The sequence below is a fragment of the Erpetoichthys calabaricus genome, chromosome 1, assembly GCF_900747795.2.
Source record: "Erpetoichthys calabaricus chromosome 1, fErpCal1.3, whole genome shotgun sequence".
Classification (NCBI taxonomy): Eukaryota; Metazoa; Chordata; class Cladistia; order Polypteriformes; family Polypteridae; genus Erpetoichthys; species Erpetoichthys calabaricus.
The window spans coordinates 216,682,260-216,707,212 of NC_041394.2; the positions used below are offsets into that span (position 1 = coordinate 216,682,260).

General features: G+C 35.0%; 1 protein-coding gene across 1 annotated transcript in view; it reads right to left on the bottom strand.

The window, feature by feature from the left end:
• The window catches only part of magi2a (membrane associated guanylate kinase, WW and PDZ domain containing 2a), a 1,178,725-nt gene that overhangs the window by 316,829 nt on the left and 836,943 nt on the right, over window positions 1-24,953 (bottom strand). The window contains exons 5-6 of the mRNA XM_051924022.1: window positions 16,441-16,654; window positions 12,514-12,593 (exon numbers count right to left, since the gene is read on the bottom strand). Of these exons, the coding sequence (XP_051779982.1) occupies window positions 12,514-12,593; window positions 16,441-16,654 (294 nt within the window). The remainder of the gene's footprint in view (window positions 1-12,513; window positions 12,594-16,440; window positions 16,655-24,953) is intronic.

Sequence of the window (24,953 nt, forward strand, 5' to 3'; positions counted from 1 at the left end):
TCCGACACTACATCTGATGCTACAAATGGAACTGTTCTGTGTATGAGAATTCCCACCCCTCTAGTTTTCTTTATAAAGCTAGAATGGAACATTTGGCCAGTCCAGTCTTTTTGTAGTCTGGACTGATCCTTGCTTAGTAAGTGGGTCTCCTGTAAAAATACTATTTTAGCGTTTAAGCCTGTTAGGTGAGAGAATACTTTCTTTCTCTTTAATTCATGATTCAGGCCTTTAACATTCCAGCTCACAAAATTAACTGTCCCATCATGGAGACATTGATTCTGAGTTATTAATGTCATTTTATAGTCTTAACTGGTAGTGAGGCAGTTTTAATCTTAATTTCAAAATTCCCCATGAGTTATTGCATTTTAGCCTATTGTTGCATTGATATTTATAGTTATAAGGATTAGAAGAATAGATTAGATATAGCCTGCTCTCCTTCTCTCCCCCCTTTATCTCCCCACCCCCCTATTTTGCCTCCCCACATGAGGCTTGATCCCACTTTGCGATGTCCCGGTCCTCTGACATACAAAGAGACAGAGCACGTCCAAAACAAAACAAACCCCACCCCGCAGCGGCGTTAGATAATTAAAACAAAGAGATATCTATTGCAGCTGAGTTCTAAATACTATCTGCCAAAAATATAATCATTAACAGTCTTTAAGCTTAAAATAATCAGCAATTTTAAGATATTAAGATAATAAAAGAATGAACCCTGGGAATGATTTAAAAAAGTAGTCTAGGATAAACATAGTTAGTCCTTCCTATTGTAATAGTAGAAATAGCAATAAACCAAGGGTATGATGTTAAACAGTCTAGTTTAAAGTAGTAAAAAAAAAAAAAAAAACAAACCCTACTTTAATTACTTCCACACACTCACGTCTATAACTGTAATGACTAAGTAAAATGGGCACCTGTTTTAACAATATAGAATTTGTTCTGAATTAATTTTTGACAGTTTTAAATAAGAAATGTATGTACAATATGCAATTTTTCACTAGATTATAGCATATTGTGCCACAAATTAATGATGAATATACATTAGAGTATGAATAACTGCTTCCCATTACTTATTTGCAATTCTTATTAACATCCTTTTTCTATTATCCCCTGCGATCATCTAGTGGTAAATTCCATGACAGTTGTTGAAATACTACACATAACTTAATCAAAATGGATCAGTATAGCTTCAAGCATAGAAATTTGAGGCAGGTAAAGAAAATTTGGCATGCAACCAGCACTGGTTCTTGAAAACATTAAACAAGATGGCAATGCCTACAACAAGTCAGCACAAAATGTTATTTGTGGAATTGACTGGGGTATGTAGCATCACATTGAAAGATACTTTTTGGTATACTTTAATTTTGATGGCTAGTCAAGACGGTGTGGTGTTACTGGCCTCTGTTTGCTTAGAAAGTTTCAGAGTACATATACCATATTTGCAGCCACATAATTGAAAAATTGGGTTTCACCATGCCACCTTTATATTTAGGGTATATTTAGTCTCATCTATGCATAGTTGTTTTTAAATCTAAATAAACAATGTTACAACTGATACTTACTTCATCAGTATTAACTCATATCAGATGATGATCTATATTATTATATTTACATTATAAAATACATAAATATTAAACTACAAATGTTTAATATTTTCTATAATATTGTATAATGTAAAATTGAGTTTAAAATGATCTTTAAGTTTCCTTTGTGACAGTTACTGCTTAATATTAAAACTGCACTGATATAGTCAGTGAGAAATTATCAAGTTTATTATGGTGTGCAGGAGAGTTCATTGAGAAGAGAACGCTCTTTTTCAAATTGATGTTAAATCAAGAGATTCTAGAAGAGATGCTTTATGAATGGAAGCAAGCAAAGACAGAGTTCAAGATAGAGAGCTCCATATTATCAGTATAAAAATATTTTTGCCCAAACCCTTCTCTTATGATCCTGCTTACATTCAATTGTATCCAAAGCAAAGAGAAGTAGGTAGGGGTTCAATAGCTATTGCAAAAAGTACTGAAGATAATGCACATGAAAGTGTGGTTATACAATGCTAGAAAATATGAGAAATTACTCATATGATACAAAGTTTCTGGAATAGAGTCATTTAATCTACATACTGGTTCGGAAAGGTTAACTAATTCCAAGGTGCTGAATGAAGACATGAGTCTTTGAGAAATACTGGATAGTCATTTCAATGGGAATAGTCCAGGAAGCTCACCACAAATTGTAAACCAAGAAATATATTTTTGTTGCCAATGATTATGATCAACATTTTATTGCATTACTGCTCATTTTGTTAATGTGTCTATAACAATTATTTGTGGTGTCTATTTGTTACAATTTCATTGTCTTTGTGTTTTGACTGTTTCTCTAAAATGTTTATATTTGTACACCGACTCACAGCAGTCAGAATAATCTCACCTACTTCTTTCACTTAATACAATCTAATTTTGAGGAACGATCTGGACAATGTCATAGGTTTTACTGGAACCCCATCAGTAAATTTAGTTTTGTACTTCATGGCTTGTTTATTTTGTAATTTTTGTTAATGAATGTAATTTGTTTTTATTTTTTTCTTTAAGTGTTTGTTTTTCCTTAAGGTCTTTTTTTGTTAATCATTTTTTAATTATCTGCCTTTAATTGTATTAATTTTATTTGTGCTATTCCTGTTCTTCTTTACAGTATGTTGATCCTAGTAGGACAAGTACACTGACTCAGTAGAGACAGTAAATAAAAAAACAGGAAGATGTGGACGTTGGGGACAGGCCAAGATCAGTACCAAATAATTAAAACCAATCTATCACCAAAACTAGAGTATGATCAAGAAAAATCAGACTCAAAGCTCAAAGCAAGGATTAGTTAATTGGGAGAAATAAAACGTAAGGTTCTTTTAGCAAAGAAACAACAGACTTCTTCGTCAAGTGTGGATACTGGAAATTAATGTGTGCAATCTTTTTACTGTCACCTGAATGACATCACAAACAAGTGCCTAATGGAGAATTCTGGGAAAGATTTCCAAGTCAACAAGTGACATACCATCTCTCAAATTGGAGTTGCTGCAAAAATGACAACAAAATGGAACTTTTTATAGAAACGAGATACACAAAAATTGACCTCAAATTCAGAATCAATAGTATTCAACATCTCATATTCAATATATAGATTGATAATAATGTAATAATAAAATGTACAAAAAAATATATATACATCATAACAACAAGGTCCTCCAGTGCTGCAGGTGACCAGCAAACAAGACTGTGACTTAAAGCCAACTGTTGTGGATTGAGTGAGTTGTTATTTCCTTTCAAGTTGGATCACATATTGGCTGGTTTAAAGGGTTAGGCCTAACATTTTCAGTAATTGTTAAGCCTTTCGTGAGTATGGCCCTATTGTGTTTTTGAACTGCTTATTAATTTTAGCCCATTACTCTTTTTACATTTTTGACAAATTATCTCTTTTATCTTTTGTATATTTTTTGTAACTTAGTCTAAGTATTTCACAAAAGAATAGGCAAATTATTATTATTTTTTTACATATAGTTCTTGATAATTAAAATGCAAAGGGAATCTGTTTTATGAATCACAGTTTTTTCTTTCATTTTCTACTTTAAAGCAAGAATCTTTAACAGATATAGTCTAACAGCATTATGTTTGTATAGATTTCTTACGAAATGGCTTCCTGATGTTTTATTTTTTACAATCACTTTTAATTTTACCACATATCGACATTTAGTGCAAATTCAGAGCGATTTTGGCAGTCTGCTGTCAGGACAAGAGATGGGTGTGACCTGAGAGGTTATGGCTTAGGTGTAACTGTACAGTGGAATAAAACGTTTTCAGGGATAATCCTTTCCTATCCAACCTGCAAATAAAAAAAACTGTTCAATTGCTTGCTAAAATCTTTGTGCTTTGTTCTTTTTGCTCTTCATTTTTGGTCTTGATGCACAGTTGTCTTTGAACTCTCAGTTTTGGCCTGTTTCTGCTTTCATGCCCTTCTCCTGGTTACTACAAATGTTGTCTGTATGTGAAATTAACCGTGAGTACTCTGGTTTTCCTTCCTGTGTTACATTAATTGGCCCTGTTTGAGTATAAGTGTGTTGTGACAGTAGGGGGCGCTGTTGCACCTCCAAACCCGCAGATAACATGCCAAAACACCAATCCAGATTGGTGTAAGCAGATGAGATACCCTTTCGACTCCCTCCTTTGACTCCTGCTGTCACTCCTAGCCCTCTAGAGCAACAGGTCAAGGACACACAACTAGAGTGACCCATTACAGCCCCTTTCAGTGCCCGCCACAAGATCCTCCATGGAGCTCATGCTCCTGTTTGCCTGCCTACACACTAGTATGCTGGCTCCTCTCGCTTGCTGCTTTTGCCATCTTTATTTTGACCTTTCCATCTTCTCTCCTAGTCCCCCCCCCCCCCCCCCCACACACACTTTAGCTTTATTTTAAACCCCTATGTAATGCAGGTGTGGTAATCATGACTCCGGCGCTAACAAAGAAACAGGTCAATCCCGCATGTGCACATGTGAATGCAAGATTGTCCGCTCCCACAACACTGGAGCCACTCTGCCATACTACCTACGCCCCACCTGAAAACAAGAGTGTGATATTTATTTATAATGAACATGCCACAGACTATATCACAAATCATTTCGTCCAGTTTTTTCAATTTGCATTTGTCAGTGCTTGATTAAAAAAAGGCTAAATCCCAGTAGGGAGAAGGAAAGGCAGAGCATTGCAGGGAAACAATGCTGGACACACATGCACACACAATATAGACGTACACTCACCCTTACACTTCAGACAATTAGGAGTTGCAAATTAATCTGACATGTACACCTTTGGGGTTGTGGGAGGAAACCATACAAACACAAGTAGAATATGTAAACTCCACACAGACTAGGAATGGACACAGGATTTAATGCTGGAGGATGGATTAGTGAGACAGTGGTGCTAAGCATTTTGCCATTGTACCTAACCTCGCGCAATTTCTCCTCTTCCAGATTCTAGATGAAAGGTACATGGGAAACCTGCCTGACATACAGTAACTCCAAGCATTTTAGAGTCTGAGGTATAGTTTGCTCAAAGTGTGAACCAGAGTGGTCTACATAAAATTGAACACCATTGTGCTTTTCTGAGCTTCAATGACACATTTGTCTTTATCATGTTACTGAATTCTATCAATTGTATTTTACATTTAAAAGTATTAGTCAAGAGCCACACGTGAAATGCATTTGTTTTCTTATGAATATGTTCTCAGGCCCATTATGGCAGGAATTCATATACTGAAATAAAAGTAGTTTTGTTAGAAATATTGATTATTAGGTGGTTAGGAAACTGTAGAATGGCCATTTTAGAACTCATTGACGGATCAATTTATGACAACAATGAAATAGTAAAGAATAAAACTATTTAAAAGAGGCACCAGCACTAATTACAGTACAAAGCTGATTTGACAGTTAAAAACACTCATGTCATGCTGCCTCCATGGCTATTCCAGAGTGTGATGAAACAGACCCATTACTGCAGATGAGGAGTGCAAACATTCAGCAAATGCCCTTAACAAATGATAGAAAGCTAACCAAAAAAGGCAGACTGCAAGTACAAAATAAAAAATAAAACATTATTTAGTTACTTTTCAATCTTTTCCTCCTTGATAACTTTTCTTTTGACAATAATAATTATAATTAGGTCTATAAGTATTTGGAAAGTGACACAATGTTCATAATTTAGGCTCTATACACCACCACAATGGTTCTGAAATGAAGAAATAATTTCATGATTGAAGTGTGCATTCATTCAAAAGGTTTAACAGAAATACAGTATGAGCCATTTAGGAATGACAGCCATTTTTATACATGGTTCCCCTAATTTCAGGGGTTCAAAAGTATTTGGACAATTGACTGACAAGCTGTTCCATAGCCAGGTATGAGCAGGTCCCTCATTATTTCATTAACTATTAAGCAGGAAAAAAGTCTGGAATTGATTCCAAGAATGGAATTTGCATTTGGAAGCTGTCGCTGTGAACTCTCAATATGAGATCCAAGGAGCTGTCCATGGAAGTAAAAACAGTCAATCATTAGGGAGAAGAAAATGAATCAAACCCTTTACAGAAATAGCAGAAACACAAGGAGTGGTCAAATAAGCCATTTGGAAAATTCTTAAAAAGAAGGAATGCGCTTGTGAGGTCAGCAACACCAGAAGGCCTGGACAACCATGAAAGACAACTATGTTGAATAATCGCAGAACTCTTTCTTTGGTGAAGAAAAACTAATTCATGACATTTAGCGAATCCAAGAACATTCATAGGAAGGATAGATTAGACTTTGCCAGAAAATATTTTGAAAAAACACAGTCCAGTTTTAGAAGTTTTGTTTGGACAAAAGAAACTAAGATCAATATGTACCAGAATGATGGAGAGAGAAGAAAATGGAGAAGAGAATGAATGTTTCATAATCTGTAGAATAAAACATCATCTGTGAAAAATGGTGGAGGCAGTGTTATGGCATGGGCGTGTGTGACCATGAAAAATGGTGGAGGCAGTGTTATGGCATGGGCGTGTGTGACTAATGACGGAAGTGGGCCACTGGTCTTTACTGATGACATGACCAAGACAAAAGTTGCAGAAAGATTTCTGAAGTGTACAGGGCTATACTGCCTACTCAGATTCCAACAAATGATGCAAAACTAATAGGACGACACTTCATAGTACAGGTGAACAATAAGCCAAAACATACTGTGAAAGCAAACCAAGTGCTTTTCAATGCAAAGAAGTGGAATATTCTTCAATGGCTAAGTCAATCAACTGACCTCAACCTAATTGGACATGTATTTCACTTGCTGAAGACAAAACTGAAGGCAGAAAGTCCAACGAACAAGCAGCACCTGAAGACAGCTGCAGGAAAGGCCTGGCAAAGTACCACTAAGGTGGAAACCCAGCACTTGCAGATGGCCATGGGTTCCAGACATCAGGCAGTCATTCACTGTTAAGGATTTTCAACCAAATGTTGAGAAAAGCCAAGCAAAATGACACCTTTTATTGGCTAACTAAAAAGATTACAATATGCAAGCTTTCGAGGCAACTCAGGCCTCATCTTGCCTGAAGAAGGGGCCTGAGTTGCCTCGAAACTTGCATATTGTAATCTTTTTAGTTAGCCAATAAAAGGTGTCATTTTGCTTGGCTTTTCTCTACATTCATAACGGCTAACACGGTACAAACATTGAAAATAATCATTATGTTCACGATTAGGTTAGTTTGTCCAAATACTTTTGAGCCCCTGAAAATAGGGGGACAATGCATAAAAATGGCAGTCTTTTCTAAATAGCTTATACAATGTTTTTGTTAAAAGCGTTAAATTTAAACTGCAAGTCTATACTTCAATCACTTCTTGATTGCTTCATTTCAAATCCATTTTTGTGGTACAAAGAGCCAAAATTATGAAAATTGCATCACTGTCCATAAGGACACTTCTTTTAACACAATGACATTCATAAATTACATTTCAAACTTCCTTTTACAGCAACAGAACTTGACCTGCATGCTCCTGTCTTACTAGCGCAAATTCTCATCATTAAATATAGACTTTAAGGCTTCATCTGACAGTCCTCTTGTCTCATCCTGGATGGTAACTCAACCACTGACATTCCACCAAATAAAAATTGTAATAGCATAAAGTTACCAAAGCAGAGACACTGGAGGCACTAGATCTCCTAGAAGGCTTATCACTATACCGGAGATTAAAGAGAGATTGTATTGTCCTGGAACTGATAGAATTACTGTGATGAATTTTTTGAAATACCCATCATAGAAAAAATTGTATTTAAATGCCACCATTAACCATTTTATTCTCTCTCAACAGCGGTTAAGAAGTTGCGGTCCTTGGCCTCATGAGCTCTCTGAAGTCTCACCACATTGCCCACTTAGGAAAGTAATTGCACAGCTCTGCAGTAAATATTATCACATTCGTGCAGGATGCTACATTTTCAATGTTAAATCCTCAATCTTTTTTTTTGTGTTTAAGAAAAGGCACACTTCAGTTCCATATAGATTTTGAAATACACAACAAAAGCAACTACTCAAAACTAGGTTTATTCAAAGGATACATACTGTAAATACTGCACTCTGGTTTTGAAAGCAACTGCATTAAAATGTGTAATGTTAAAGAATGCAGAAAGATGATTTAATTTGAACTTTAAAAATAAAGTTAAGAACATTTTTGGATGTTGCATTTTAAAAAATTTTAAACCCATACTTCTTAAAAGTCCTCTTATAGGTCAAATTGCACATCAAAAAAACTAAAGAATATGCAAAATCAAAGTATGTAAATCATATCATGTTTCCACAAAACAAAACAAAAAACACATTTTTATGCATTTTATACCAGATACTCAAGTTTAGCATTAACTATGATAGTGAAACAAAATTAAACTTTATAAACATTACATTTCAGCTGTTAATGAAGACTATGACAACTGTTTTAAATTCACAGGTACAGCTCACCTCTAACTCTGCAATAATAATAATAATAATTTTTTGCATTTATATAGCGCTTTTCTCACTACTCAAAGCGCTCAGCAATTGCAGGTTAAAGGCCTTGCTTAAGGGCCCAACAGAGCAGAGTCCCTAATGGCATTGACGGGATTCGAACCGGCAACCTTCCGATTGCCAGTGCAGATCTCTAGCCTCACAGCCACCAATCAACATTTACTTTAAGTATAAACAACAAACAAACCACTTTAGTTGTAAATTAAATTCATACCATTATTCCTATCTTCCATGCTGACCTGCAATGGTATTTTTATTTATTTATTTTTTTTGGTAGGGGAGCATGTTTATACATACATGAAAAAACAGGAAAGAAAACCCACAAAAAACATCTCATCTCATATCTTTCTTTCCATCCCACCTTACTCCTATAACTTTAAATAACCATACAATACATGTATGATGCTTATGTGTGTCTACTCTTGTTTTTATAATAAAGTTTACATGAGATTGGACACTCAGTTTGAAACAGAACATTTTCATGTGTCTGTCTTACAGAAACAAACCTTAAAATAAATATGAAATTGGAGACCTTGTAAATAAAAACCCAACTTTGATCTATTTAAAATTTTGTTTAGTGGTTCTGTGCCTTAAGAATCTTAATAAAATAAGCAAAACATACAATGGAAATACATTTGGAGAGACTGCAGTTACACCCGTAATCCACTGATAAATAATGAATTGCGGGTCTTTTCTAGAACAGACACAAAACACCTGATGAACACTAAACAGGTGAAACACTGTAGATATAAACTTATTGATCCTTTATTACTATTTTTACCTTCCTTTTGCAGAATCTGAATTACTCAGTCCTTCACTAACTTTATATTACCGTATATATTCACGTATAAGTCGGGTCATGAAACCCGAAAAATCGATCATAAAATCAGACCCCGACTTGTATGCCTGTTCAAAAATACGACAATTAATTTTTTTTTTTACATCTTCTTGCCTCTTCCAATCTCGCATCAGTTTTTCACACACATCGAATTTTGTTACAGCAGCAAAGTTACAAATTTCTTTCGCTATTTCAACAACGTTTAATATAAAACCAGCTTCATATTGTCTTCTGATCGAAAGTTCCATCGTAGATAAGGGATGCTCTTACGGTAAAGGTGTATGAGGGTGTGAGATACAAAAAACACAAATCAGTGCAAACATTGCTTCAGAATAGTTCGGGTATTACCATGTGGCCACATAGGCACAAGAGAAAGAGAGGTTAGGAGCACACGCTGATACCGCTCATTGCCTCACCCACATAGAAAAAAAAGGCAGTGTGCTCCGTGGTTACTCTCTCAGGTGGGCGTTAGCATATTATAATCTCTTGGACCAATAGCATGAGTTTTCCGCATTCGACTTTATACGACTGATTATAAAATACCAGAAATTATATGGTAAAATCAAGTCCTGACTTATCCATGGGAGAAGTTATCTGCGAGTATATACGGTAAATAAATGCAGAAACAGAAGTACCATGTGGTGGATGTTCCCACTTTACTGTTTTGCAGGCTTTTGTTTCTCTCAAGTGTCCTATATTGCCTTGCCCTGACACAATTAATGAAGCAAACTTAGGCATTTCATAAGAATGTTATCCTTGCCAGGTTCTCTTTCGTAGGTTAAGAAAATGCATCCTGTTTTAATCTAATCTGCCTCAGCCCAGAATCATGTGTGAGCCTCAAGCAGACCCTAATGAGACATGTCTCTGAGAAAACACACGTCACTTCTTCAACTAACTTAAATGGACAGGACAGGTCAGCATCAACTAAAAACCACACACTGTACCTCCCTTTACCATGTGCATTCCCTGCGATGGTCAGTGTCTCTACACAGAGCTTTTTCCTACCTTGTGCAAACTACTGCTGGGGTGGGCTTGGTGTGGCATGACCATGAATTAAATTATGCATGTTTAAGAATGATAAAGAGATATAAAAAAAATGTACTAACAAAAAAACCAACTTGGATGTAATTAAAAAAAAAAATAGGGTAACCAGGAAGAAAAAGACAAGTAGAAAGTACGTTAAGAAAAAAATACTTTAAGAAACACAAAGGAAAGGATGTTTTAAGAAGACAGTGAGAAGCAGTTGCAGAAAAGGATCAGTAAAAATCTGACAACTCACCTAATACAACCCATCTCTTTCCATCTCAATCACTGCTTGTGTTGACTGACAGCATTAACAGCAAAACAGTGAAGTTTAGCTGTGTGTGAAAGCTGACAAAGCATATAACAAGCCTTACAGGTGGCGCAATCCAAACCACTGGCAGTGATACAAATACAAGGGGGCAGTAGGCAAATGCCAGCACAGTACAAAATGAATTACACATGCCACCAACAGTGTCACACTGCCATATTGGATATTTGGAAGACCCTGACTAGTTGTAAGTATTTATAGCAGTCTGCACTTTAATGGAAGTGACTTTAAACACTTTCTGAAACAAAATCATATGTCTAAACAAATATGAGATTTGATCATGTCATGTTTCCTTAAAATATGATTCCAGCACAGCATGGAACTATCCATCGAGAATCGTTCACCCCATTGATTTTAAAAATTCTAATTTGGTGATAAGCATACTTGTAATGAAACAAATTCTTTATGTGAACATAATTACATATATTCACATCTTGCCTGAAGAAGGGGCCTGAGTTGCCTCGAAAGCTTGCATATTGTAATCTTTTTAGTTAGCCAATAAAAGGTGTCATTTTGCTTGGCTTTTCTCTACCACAGAAGCTGAAAGAAAGCTTGAAGAAGGCAGAGAGGGGTGTACCTTATATACAACAAATCATTTCTCCAATTCATTGTTTATGTCAAACCATGCTTTTTAATTTACCCTATTAATAAAAATATTTGAGAAGCAAAACAGTGCTTAAAATCAGATAAGCACACACACACACAAAAAAAAAATAAAATAAAAAAGGCATTCCACCATAGCAGAGGGACTGCTGTTAGGAAAGCTTCAAGAGAACGACACTATTCTGAAATGACTGCATTTATCATTTGCTGTCTGTGCTTAATCTATGATCCATTTTCAATTCTGTTTTTGTCACTCGGACTATTATTTTATTCATAAATCTAATTTAGGCAGCTTTAATGTGTGCCTCACAGGAAAAGCATTATTAAAATTCCTGTCAGCATAAAGCATGTTTTAAAATCCAACTTCTGAGGCAAAAACACTGTATATTATGCGGTAAAATCACTCAACGGTGCCATCAAGGATATTTCTGAGCCCATTTCATTCACACTGTGACCTTGCCGAGGACTGAATATTAACAGGCAAGTGCTTTCAGTCTACTACTGAGACCTTTTCACTCACAAATCTTTCTCTGCAACCCAGTCTCTCGTGTTCATGACAAAATGCCCGAGTCTCAATAAAACTTCAGTAGCAAAGATGCCACATCTACATAAAACAAAACAACTTCCGAAATTCTTTTATATACCAAGCTATCAGTAGTACCAGTGTTTTCTCCCTCCTAAAGCACCTAAATGCTTGCATTTATAACATTTTTAGTACTACCTAATAAAAGATACTTTGACTAATGATCGCCTTATGTTAATCATATATCATGAATACTCAATTATGGCAATCATACTCAGAAAACTGCCCTCAAACTCACAAACACAGATCTGTCTGAACAAAACAATGCAATTGTTGGCTACTTTACAATACAATCAATGGTCTACTCAAACAGAAAAAAGAACTATGTGAGCAATTAAAAGAAAGACAACCATTCTGCAGTTGACCTTGGCATGATACCATCTCCCGACAAGTTTAAATTGTACACAATTTAAATTACAAAAACTCCACAACCTAAGCTGCACAGTCTCCAGAAAACATTATCCATAAATCCAGTACTCGTTACTCTTAAGACTCTCCAGTGGCTGCATGTTATAACATCCAAGAACTGATCATTGAGCTCACTGAGGAAGCACTGCTCTTCAATAAATGTATTACAGTACTCTTACCGTCTTCTTTACACTCTTCTGGTGGCTTAGCTTTCTTTGCAAGTCGGGGATCAAGCCATGATGTAGTCTTCGTGTTGTGGCTAAAGGGAAAAAAAAAGAGGAAAAAAAAGTATTTTGAGTAGTGACACTGCAGCACAGTCAAGTTTCCTTCAAGAGAGAAAAAAAAATCTCCACACCCCCAAAGTAAAAATGAAAAGAGGTTAGTCTAACGAAACTGAAATCGATATGTTTAATTTGCTTACTGCTTCTAATTAGACTAAAGAGGTGTGAGATGAATTGTGCAAACAGCTGTAAATTTGGCAAGTTCAGCTCTCTTCACTGTGTGCATTTACTCGACTCAGATCAGATAGAATGCTTGCCAAAAAAACTTCAATGAATGTGTTGATCTTCCATGAGGAGGAGGGGCTGGGAGAAGAGGGGAGAAAACAGGACATGTATGCTTCTGTTTAAATATTTAAATGAAGGCTGCATAAGAGGATGTGCTGTAGGAGATCTCTAAGATCTAGAAAGTATTCCTAAATTAGAGACAATGGATATGTCACGATAGAAATCGAATCTTAAAAAAAAAAAACATGTCTCTGATGTATGATTTATTAATATATTGTACCGTACAAGCTGCATGCATAAAATGATCTACTCAAAGCCAACAATATTTGTCATAGTTAGGAATACAGTATACAAGAAAAATACATGAGACTGTAAGTATATGAAAGAATACAAAGGAGTGATGTTGTACAAGTCCGTGTGCACAGATGTCAATGGGAGATAGGCCCTGTACATGCCAATGATACCCTTCAAAGAAAATCCCTGAGACACAAAAAATAAACAAATATGGTTGGCAGTGGAGGAGCTTCACATGTGACAGCTAGAATTAGTGCTAAGCGATGCAGACAATTTTGCATATGGTTTTGCGAAGCAGACACTAAAATTTATTTTGCATATTTTGTAACACACATAAATGAGTTTCTTTTGGTAAACAAAACAAGGAATATAGCGCTATAAAACAATTGCATATTTTCCGTAGCTATGTAATGCATGTAATCTGTACCACAACATCCATCCATCCATCCATTATCCAACCTGCTATATCCTAACTACAGGGTCAAGGGGGTCTGCTGGAGCCAAATCCCAGCCAACACAGGGTGCAAGACAGGAAACAAACTCCAGGCAGGGCGCCAGCCCACCGCAGTGTACCACAACAGTCAAGTCAATTTTATTTATGTCCCTCATTCAAATCAGAGCAGAGAAGTAGATTTCAAAACCATTGTGCAAAATAAACTGTTTTTGCCACACAGAAACACACTACACCGGAAACATGATTTCCTAGCAACTCCCCTTGCTGGTTTTCTTCATTATGCATAACAGGATCAGGATATCATATGGATGCTCCATGTGCTGTGGAGCTTTCAATTTCTTTTCTGTCTCTGACCCATTTTTATTATTACAACTGTCAAGACTGTCATCATAATTAGCAAAGTGAGGATTATACTGCCAGAACATTCCTTGAGGCTCAAAAGAATGTCTACATGTGACCGGAAATGAGTCCGGTGACTCCACCCCCAGAGTAAAGATTTTACTTTAAATGCTAAATGGCAGGCAGATGTCTGCAGAATTAATGAATAAAAATGCATCCAGAAAGGAACCAAGTAAGTGCCTTTCATCTTGTGTGAATAGTAAATTTCGCTGGAAGCAAAACTACATTTGTTTTGTGAATTTTTTCGAAAAGCAAAGTTTTGCTGTGAATTAAATTCTGTGTGAAATATTTCACATATCACTGGCTAGGATCTTGCAGTCTTTAACCTCAATTTAATAAAAGTTGGAACAGTATAGAAAATGCTTAAAAAAAAGAGAGTGACTTTCTTTCACACTGTACTATACTGAAAATACTACAATGACACATTATTTGATGTTTTAACTTTTGAATTTGATTTTTTTTTTTTTTGGAAAATATACCCTTGTGTAAAAATCTCATAATTGCAACACACTCCAAAAAAGTTAGGGCAGTTGAGTGTTCCCCTCTGTGTAACATCAACATTTCTTTTATTAACACAGTATTAAGCATTTGGGCACTGAAGACACAAACAAGTTGGTTGAGTGTAGCAAGTGGTCTTTAGCTGCACAATTGTGCATAGCCTTCCTTGTCATATTTTACACTTCATAATGTGCCAGACATTCTCATGTGGAGACAGGTCATGACTACAGGCAGGCTAATCTCATACCAACACTCTCTGCTTCCACAGCCATGCACTTATAATCCATATGGTCAGGCATTCTACTACTGGAAAAAGCAGGGATGTCACTGGATAAGAAGGCGTCTGAATGGTAGCACGTGTGGCTCCAAAATTTGTACATACATTTCTGGATTAATGGTGCTCTCACACATGTACATTGACATACCCCCATACCATGACAGATGGTGGCTTTTGTACTAGACACTGATAAAAGTTTGGATAGTCCCTTTTCTCTTTGGCCTGGATCAGAGATCACACATATTCAGAAGTGCCTTGCCCTTTATGCACTGAAATGTGACTGGATTCCTTGAATCTTTAAAGTATATAGTACACTGTAAACGGTGAAATGCCCAAAATTCTACTGAAATGTCTTAGAGGTAATTTTTTTTCTCCGAAGTGCTGAATTATGTGTTGACGCATCTGTTGACGCAACTGGCACACCTTGACCTTGCTTTTGAAGAACTAGGCCTTTTTCAGAGGCTCCTTATATACTACTGCCTCTCCTGTTTGAAATCACCTTATTTCAGCTTGTCACAATGTTATTATTTCTATTATACCTCACCCCAACTTTTTTGAAATGCATTTCATGTGTTGGAATAAATATATATTCTAACACATATGAAATGTGTTAGAATAAACATATGTCTTCAAAAATCAATGCATACAATATGATAAAATATAAATTACATTGTGTATATACTGTTTTTGTGTGACTACAAATACAAGTACATTTACAAATTACTTCTTTTTCCTTTTATCATCATTTTCCATGCTTTCCCAACTTTTCTGTAATTGGAACACTGGGGATTATAATGAACAAGTGGTCTAAAAGTTTCTTAGAGAGGACTGTCCTTTTAAAAAAAAATAGTAGGCTGAGGGGTACAGTATTTTGTAGGGTGTTCCTGATGCTGAAGGTTAAAAAAAAGATATTGTATAGCTTAGTCCTGAGCAGTCGAACCTCACGAGAGATTGGCAGCCTTGTGATGTGCTTTGAGGAAGACAAGTGGATGAGTCATCTTTCCATTTAGTCAGAGACAAAATCAATACTTTGGGCAAAAGAAGATTTTGCTTATATGGTTAAGTTGATATTTCTTTTAGCTTTTATCACTTTTTCCACTTTTTCATTTGGAGTAATGACACTATAATTTTGACATATTTTAGAATATTTAATATTATGCATCCAGCTTAGAGAGTTAAGCAGGAGTTGCTGCTTTAAGAACCGAATACTAAAGGCACATTTTCTAACATATGCCATATCTTGAACAAGTTAATTTTGCTGTTCTGTCAGCAAAAGTTAATTTTTGCTGATAACATTCTTGAAGGCAAAAAGGTGAAATTAATTGAATGGACACATGAAAGCAGTTGGTTCACCTGAAAAACCTCCAGATTCACTTCTGCATAATACATTAGGTAAACTACATGAACCTTAGAAATGCATATTGCCTGCCAAGAAAAATACAGGCTTTGTCTATAAACTTCAGAAGGGATGGCAATGCCATATACTGTATAGTTAAAGAAAAGCATGTCATAGTCTTACATATTTTTATTTTAAAAGCACATTAATGCTTTTAGGTATACATGTGGCCATTTCACTGCTTCATCAATTACAATAACATGCACTACTATAAGACACAAATAATGCACAAGTGATCTTTTTTCACTATGTACGGAACTGACAGTGAAAATGCAGACATACTCAATAAAGTAAACTTCTCCTTTCTCAGTGTAGGCCATTTCCCAGTTATCCGGCAGTGATCCAAGGTCATCATTTTCTTCTGGTTTGGGCATCTGCTTTGTTGCTTCTTCATCTTCTTTTAATTCTTCTGGTTGACTTGGGGTAGGTGGTACATATGGCTGAGGTGCCATGTCACCGGAGGCATCGGTACTTTTGTCTTCATGTTCACTTGATTCTAGAATAAAAAATGCCACCACAACAGGTCAGACTCATCAATGACATTATTTTCTCAATGAGCAAAAAATTGCTTCTCTGATTGTAATATAATCCCATGAAAAGGTATGAATCAATTGCAGCATATTCAACATGTAACAGCAACAATTCTAACGAGAATATCAACACATGTAATCCATATCAGCAGCATCATATTGCCTGTGTCCTTTAAGACTAATGTTAAATTTGTCTTAATTGCATGTAAAGCTTTGAATAATCTTGCACCTTCCTATATTTGTAAATTTCTCCACACATCCATAATCAAAATCTCACATCTTTAAACACCACTTTGCTCAATTTTTTCATTAATCATAAATGTCTTTTGTTTTTATGCACTTAAAATATGACAATTTTCTGATAGTGATACATGAGGCTAGTATTGTTGAACACTTCAAAAAACCTCTGCAAACATACTTTTCCATATTGGTCATTTCATAACTTAATCAGAGTTAATCTGTCACAAAATAATAAAACTCACCGCATAATTGCACATTTTAAACTTTGTTCATAATGATGAGTATGACTGTTTTTACAGAATACAACTGTGAGTGTATATATTAGTGCAATAATGATACCTGCAGCATTAACACATCTCGGACAATGTAGAGTTTTTTTTTTCTAGCATCCTAAACATCTGCAGTTTTTGCTTCCTCTCCTCTATGACCATCTGAGTATAGCATATGTTTAGGGTTGGGTCACATGGAACAAAATCTTATTACAATAATTTTTTTCATACCAGTTGATACTGATCTATATCACGATATAAATTAAATCACAATTTCTATCAATCTTAAGCATTCCTTTTGTGAAGATATCATAAGGTTAATTTTGGTTTTAGTATTTATTTTCTGTCAGAAGTTGAACATGACAAATGTAATGTAGAACATTATACAACATATTTCAAATAAATAAAATAGGTATATATAATAAACTAAAATTTTAATTCTGACCAGTCAAAAGCTTCAAGTATTATAGAAGAACACAAACAGAATGTGCAACAAAATTCTTTGGTCAATTCCAAATGAATAAAATAGGTAACATAAAATAAAAAGTCTCAATTCTGACCAGTCAAAAACTTTCAAGTTTTACAGGAGAACACACTAAATTTGTGGGTCAACTCCAAACAAAATAAAATCTTAATTCTAAAATTCTAAAATCTTAAATCTAAAATCTTAAAGCTTTCAAGTTTTACAGGAGAACACAAAGTAACTTTTTGGTCAGTTCCAAATAAATAAAGCAGGTATTAATAAAAACTACCTCTATACTGTATCCTTTCCTTTGTATTGATTCAAACACATTTGGGAAACAAACCCACAAATAAATATACAAAAAAAAACATTCTGTATATAACCTCAGTACAAATTCAAGCAGCTTTCAAATATAAAAGAAGGAGAACATAAACAACATTGATATATTCAGTCAATTGTGGTCAGCTTATACTCCAAAGAAAAAAAAGCACAAGAAATCCCCATTAGTGCAGCACTTGCTTGGGTCTGGGACTGTAAAATCTTGCATTGTATATACTCTAAAGGATGGCACTGCTTCAGATAGTACAAAAGATTAGTGTTATTACCAGTGGGAACATGCTTTCTACATAATTTTCAGGGCACGCTGCTCTGCTTCTTGTTGGACTTTAAATAGCCAAAATATCTCCACAATACCAAATTCCTCTAACCCTTCTTTTCAACAATTTCCTCGTGTTTAGAGCCTTGGGCTGTGTCTGTTGGGGTGTCTTCTTCGATAATGCTGATTTTTTCTGAGTTTTCATTATTTTCTGTCATCATTTTCTCTTTTATCTATCTCCCAGTCCTGATGTACTGTTGTGCAGGGCTGCTGTAGCCCAAACATTAGCACGTGTGCTGCTGCTACTGCTAAACTCAGTGTTGTGTGCATTAACCTAACCTGACGTGGCTGTAACTCTATTCCAGCCACATGATTGGTTCGGCGCAGTACCATTCTCATATGTTGTCTGTCAAAACATGAATGGAATGAGTTTTATCAATGTTGTATTGGCCATGCCTTATATTTCTATTGAGGAAAATTTATTTTGCAATAATTATATGTATTGTTTTATTTCCCAGCCCTGCATGTTAGTTTTATTCATATTATTCATCAATTGTATTCATTTTATTTTTATGTAGTGCTATTCACAGAGTATAGGCTCAAGAGCAGTGTAACATGTTTACAGGTAAAATACAAGGTATAAATTAAAAAAAATACAACATGTACACACATAAAATACAGATACGAAGTTAAATGAACTGTACATCAAAGACATTTAAAATTTATTAACAAGATATGCTTACAAGATATGTCCATTAATACTATTCAGATAAGGTCAATTGACAACAGAAGAGAGGAAAACAAAAACTCCAAAATCCATGGAGAATATAAACATCTAGCAGCTCCACAGTTAGTTATGACAAAGTCAAACACAGTCACAGTTCTGGAGACCAAGGGTAGCTGGCCACTCATGGTCTCCTGGATATCCTCTAGTATTATACAGCTACTGTAAAGTCTAGGAAGACTGAATCCTTTCTGCAAACAATCAGTGCTGTTGGTCCAGCACATAAATGGTTTATTTTATAGAAAGATCCTTTATAGGTTTATAGTCTTTAAAAGGTTTATTTTATAGAATCATCCATTAAAGGTTTATAGGGTTGCCATTGTCACATGTACGGGAAATAGTGAAATTCTTAGTTGCATCTGGTAATCAACAACTTTTTTAGTTCTACAGCACATCTTCATACAAGAAATGTAGATCAAAATAGTAAAAGAAGAGTTACAACAGAAAAACAAAATAAGAAATTAATAGTTATATATAACTAAATAAATAATAAATAAAAATAATTTATAAAGAATCAATATGTGCTTACATAACACAGACATGCAAGTAGTAGAATCTTAATTTGAAGATATATTTTTTAAGTTCATTAATATAAGTTTGATTCTGTAGTCAGATGGGCATTCAATCTAACATAAAGGTGATAAGGTCAGTCTTATTATTTTTTAAATCTTCATTTTAGACAATTTAATGCAGTGAGTCTCATAGACAGAGTATCTACTTTCATTCCATCATCACAAGTGGCTGCATAGTACTGTGATTAAGTGTTGGTGACATAAACGCCACCACAGAGAGCCCAGAAAAGAAAAGTGAGGGATTAATAATAATAGTACATTCATGAAGTGTATAATATTGTATTGCATATACAGTATAATCTATTAGAAGTAGAAATGCAAAAAGAAGAGAAGGCCAAATTGAAAAGGTGATATTTAATAGTTTTTTAAATTGATCAATAGTATTAGTATTGGCATATCTCTATCAGTAAACTATTTCAGATTTTTGGTGCACAGCAGCAAAAGGCCGCCTCACCACTTCTTTTATGCTTAGCTTTCTTTATACTAAGCAACCAGTGTTAGACAATCTGAGGTCACAACTGGGAGCAAGATTAATCAGAGCTTTATATACGTACCATCCGCAGTATTTTAAAATCTATTCTAAAGAACACAGGTAACACATGTAATGATGCTAAAACTGGTGCTCAGATTCTCTTCTGCTAGTTAAGATTCTTGCTGTTGCCTTTTGAATTAATTGCAACTGGTTGATGTCTCTCTTAGGTAGTCCTGTTAGGAGAGCATTACATTAATCTAGTCGGCTAAAAACAAAAAGGTGAATGAATTTTTCAGCATCTTGCAATGTTATAAGAGGTTAAACATTTGCAATATTTCTTAAGTAAAAAAATGCAGTCCTAGTAATTTAGGTAATGTGTAATTTATAGTTTAGATCTGAGCCCATGATCACACATAAGTTCTTAACTTCCGCCTTGACTTTGAGTGCAAAGGGGTCAAGTTTAATTTCTAAGATCCTCAATATTTCAATTTTTTTCCAACAACTAAAATTTCTGCTTTTTTCTTATTTAGCTTGAGAAAATTACTATTCATCCACTCAGTAATACAAGACAGACATTGGATCACAGAGTTCAGAGAGTCATCGAGTGCTATAGATAAGTACATCTTTGTATCATCTGCATAACCATGGTAGCTCACCTTGTTGTTTTGAGGTAATCTGGCATAACAGGAGCATGTAAATTGAAAATAATAGTGTGCCCAGAATAAATCCTTGTGGTATCCCATATGAATATCATAGATCCTTGAGCTACAATCACCATAACTAACAAAAAAAAATCCTGTGTGTTAAATAAGACTGAAACCAACTTAGGACATTACCAGAGACATGTGTGCATTGGCTAAGGCGAGTAATCAGAATACTGTGTTCAAGTCAAATACAATGAGAACAGATATATTGCCTGTGTCAGCATTAACCTGCAGGTCATTAACTACTTTAACCAATGCAGTTTTTGTACTGTAGTTTGGTATAAAACTGGACTGAAAGAAGAATGGCGTATTAATTCAAGTAATTATTTAACTGACGGATTTTTCTAGAATTTTACTAAAAAAGGCAGTATTTGTGGAATGTGGCAGAAGTTGTGTTGAGTAATTATTCTATGACATTCAGGTAAACCTATTTTAGTGAAGGAATTTAGTTCACTACAGTGAGCTCAATAGACAGCAAAGCTATTGGCCTTTGCGGGTGTGGAATAATAAATAATAGTTGAACAAAGAATCTTGGACTGAGGACCTTTAGACCTATTTTTGTACTTAGATAAACAAATCTAAAATGCCTTGATGATTACTATCTGTGTGCATCTGGATGGATGGAAAATATATTATTATGCAAACCAGCTGATGCTAAGAAAACATATATGTATATATATTTGCAAGTATAAGAGTTCTTGTGTTAACCATATGAATGCATTAAGATTGTTAAAAGAGGGAAACCATTAACTGTATAATCATTTAACAGTATAAGTATATTACTAGTTTGTATTAATAAGCTATGGATTAATTGTTTATTAATAAGATTTACATATAAAAATTGAGTGTGTATGCAAGCTAAAAAGACAAACTTGCAAAAATTTTGTCAAACTGCTAACTTATAGTCTGTACTCAGGAAAACTGCTAATCTTTTTCAAAGTTCAAACGTCTGTGATTTTTGTTTAATCAACAGTAATAGGTTCTTGCACTACTTCTTTAGTTGTTTGGACAAATGTGTTGTAATATTACTAAATTCCCCCAAAGAATTGTGTAACCTTATCCCATGACAAGCTGTCTCTGTACTCTGTTATAAAAATCAAGCGCACCCCCCGCAAGATGGGGCTATTGTTGGTAAACTGTCAGTGACACAAAGCTGACAGGGGCTGCAATAGTTTCCTCTGCTCACCAAAGAATAAAGAAATTACTCTTTTTATTTCTACATCTGCTGTCTGCCTGCTGTTTACCTCGAAACTTCGACCACACGGGATACATTACATTTAATATTGTTTATTTTGTCATTAAAGAGTGCAGCAAAAGCTTTGCAAGTTTTGCTTGCGGTTTTCAGGAGGCAATTTGCTGACTGAGTCGACAGTAGTAAATAAAACTCTTAGATTTCCTGCATTTTTATTTATAATTTTAGAGAAATAGGACTGCCTGTCTAGTCGAACTGCTAGTCAGTAATGTGCTGCTTCAATATTTCACAGTGAAATGTTAATTTAGTTTTCCTCCATTTATGCTCAGAATTGCAGCATGTCCTCTTACGTGTAGACAGAGCACGAGTCTTCCAAGGTACTTTGGTGTTGGTGGATTTTTTTTTTAACATTTTTTTCCTGGGGCTACAGTATCAATTGCAGCTTTCACCTTAGTATATAAAATTGTCCACCTCACTGGTTACATTGCTGGCTGTATTATGACAAGCAAGACACTTAGACTGGTCATACATAATATTAGCCAACCTAGAAGCTACTGTGGCATCAAAATAATGTTTTCTAATTATATTCTGCTTTTTAGTTCTAGTCACCAATATTTCTACATCAAATAAAATACAGAACTGGTCAGATACACTGATATCTGTAACCTGCCTCATGTTAACATCTAACCCTTTATGAGATTATTAAATCCAGCATGTGTCCTCCGTTATGTGTATCCTGTCTAACACGCAGGCTAAGGTCAAAAGAATGCAGTAAATTGATAAATTCTCTTGCTTTGGGGTCAGACTGGTTATCAATATGAAAGCTGAAGTCACCATTAGGAACCTATCATAATTTGATATTATTATAGATACTAAATCTGAAAATTAACCGATAAAAGATGCAATATATTTAGGAGGTTGATTAATGGTTGATACTAGAGATTGCGGCACTCCTTGAATAGCTACACACCAAGATACTCGAAAGTACCAAAACTGGCATCTTTACAGCTTAAACGGCTCAAAAAATACTCGCTAGACTGCCACCCGTTTTATCTTGGCGAACAAAGTGAACAAAATTATAATTTGGAGGTACTGCTTCGATTAACTCCATCACTACTAAGCCACGTTTCACTCAATGTTAGAAAGTCTATATTCCTATCACTTAAACAGACTGTTAATGTAAAAATCAGCATTCAACAAGTTGCTACTCTGCAACACCATGGCCAGTGTGTAGAACATCATACATACTTTTAAAAATACTATACAAAACATTTCTTTAAGACAAATACTTTTTTTGGTAGAACAGTGACACAGTGGTTAGCGTTTCGGTTGCATGACTCCAGATGATTGGTTTTGAATACCAAACAAGACAATGCCTGTGTAGAGTAGATATGGTCTCCGTGTGCGTTTGTGGGTTTTTCTCCAGTTACTCTGGTTTTCCTTCCACATTCCAAAATTGTGACATTAGAATAACTGGTGACTTGAAACTGAAACAATATGAGTTTACTTTGTGATAGACTACCAATCTTTTCAAGTTTGCTTCTTGGCATCTACCCAGTGCTCTGGCAGTCCGTAGTCATGAGTTGGATCAAACAGGTATTGAATTGGTCTTATGGTATGGATGTAAGAATTTTATACAATTGAAGCACAAGTAAATGAACTTGTGAGACAATAAACCTGTTATATTCAGTTCATACATTGATAACTATATACAGAAATATATAATGAATTTCATTACTAGAACATTTTATTTATTAAGTCTAGAGCAAAAACTCATGGCATGCCTTGAGCATTTCCAAAGTTACATTTTTGTTTAATATAGGGTTTTTGGAGGCTTTTGACTGAAAAAGAAAGTCAACTCTTTTTAGAAAAAACACAGGACAAAGATGAAAAGCCATAGTTTAAATTTTTACTCAACTAACTTTTTTCCCCCCACAAAACTTTCACCAGATTTCACAAAACACTCTACCTACGCTAGTACTCAGAGGCCAGCTGAAAGATTCAAAGTGAAATTACATTAATCTTTTTAAGAACAACTCAAACAACAACTGCCTAAGGATTTTAACTTGAAAGAATGTTTGCTGAGACTCAAAATGTGAAAGTAAATGGCACTTCACAGTATAATTACCAATGTCTCTTAATAATATTCTCTCCTTACCAAATTTTAAGCTTTGACATGTTATGTTTCTTGTTATGATTTGATCCATCCATCTATATATGTACCCATTTCCTAATCTGCTTATTCAGTTGAGGCTTGTATTACTCAGGCATACACAAATAATCACTCACACGGTTTCAAATTAACTTATTGTGCAGACCATTGGAATGTGAGTGGAAAACAGAGAAACCTATGAAGGTATGGGTGGAAAGTGCAAAGTTCACACAGGGGCACACTAGCCACTCTGACACCATGTTGCTCAGTTTGACACTACCATATATATATATATATATATATATATATATATATATATATATATATATATATATATATATAATCGTAGTAACCTTTGTAAGACTGTTTTTTTAGAAGAACTAAGCAATACAATTATTTGAAATTATGAAGTAGTTACCTAATGAGACATATGAGAAATTCACATATTCTTTTGGAATGTGTAGTACTTCTGGAAAAATTCTTTTTTTTTTTGCTTTATTTGTCCTTCTGCTGATAAAATCATAGATGCAATGTTATAATAATGTTGCTGTTAATGATTGGGTCTGGGGAGCAGAGTCGATGCTAGAGGGACTGCAGAGTCCAAGACACAAAAATGAATCATAGTAAGCAATAGGACCCTGAAACACAGCAGATTTATGTGGATTTGGCAAGAAAAATACTCACAGAAGACTTGCATGTGTGCAAATGCATTTAAACAGAAGGTATTTTCACAGCTGAATGACTGATAGGAACCCTTTCCATGGAATCATTTAAGTCAATCATCCTCCCATAAAATTTGCTGTAGTACCATTACTTATTTGG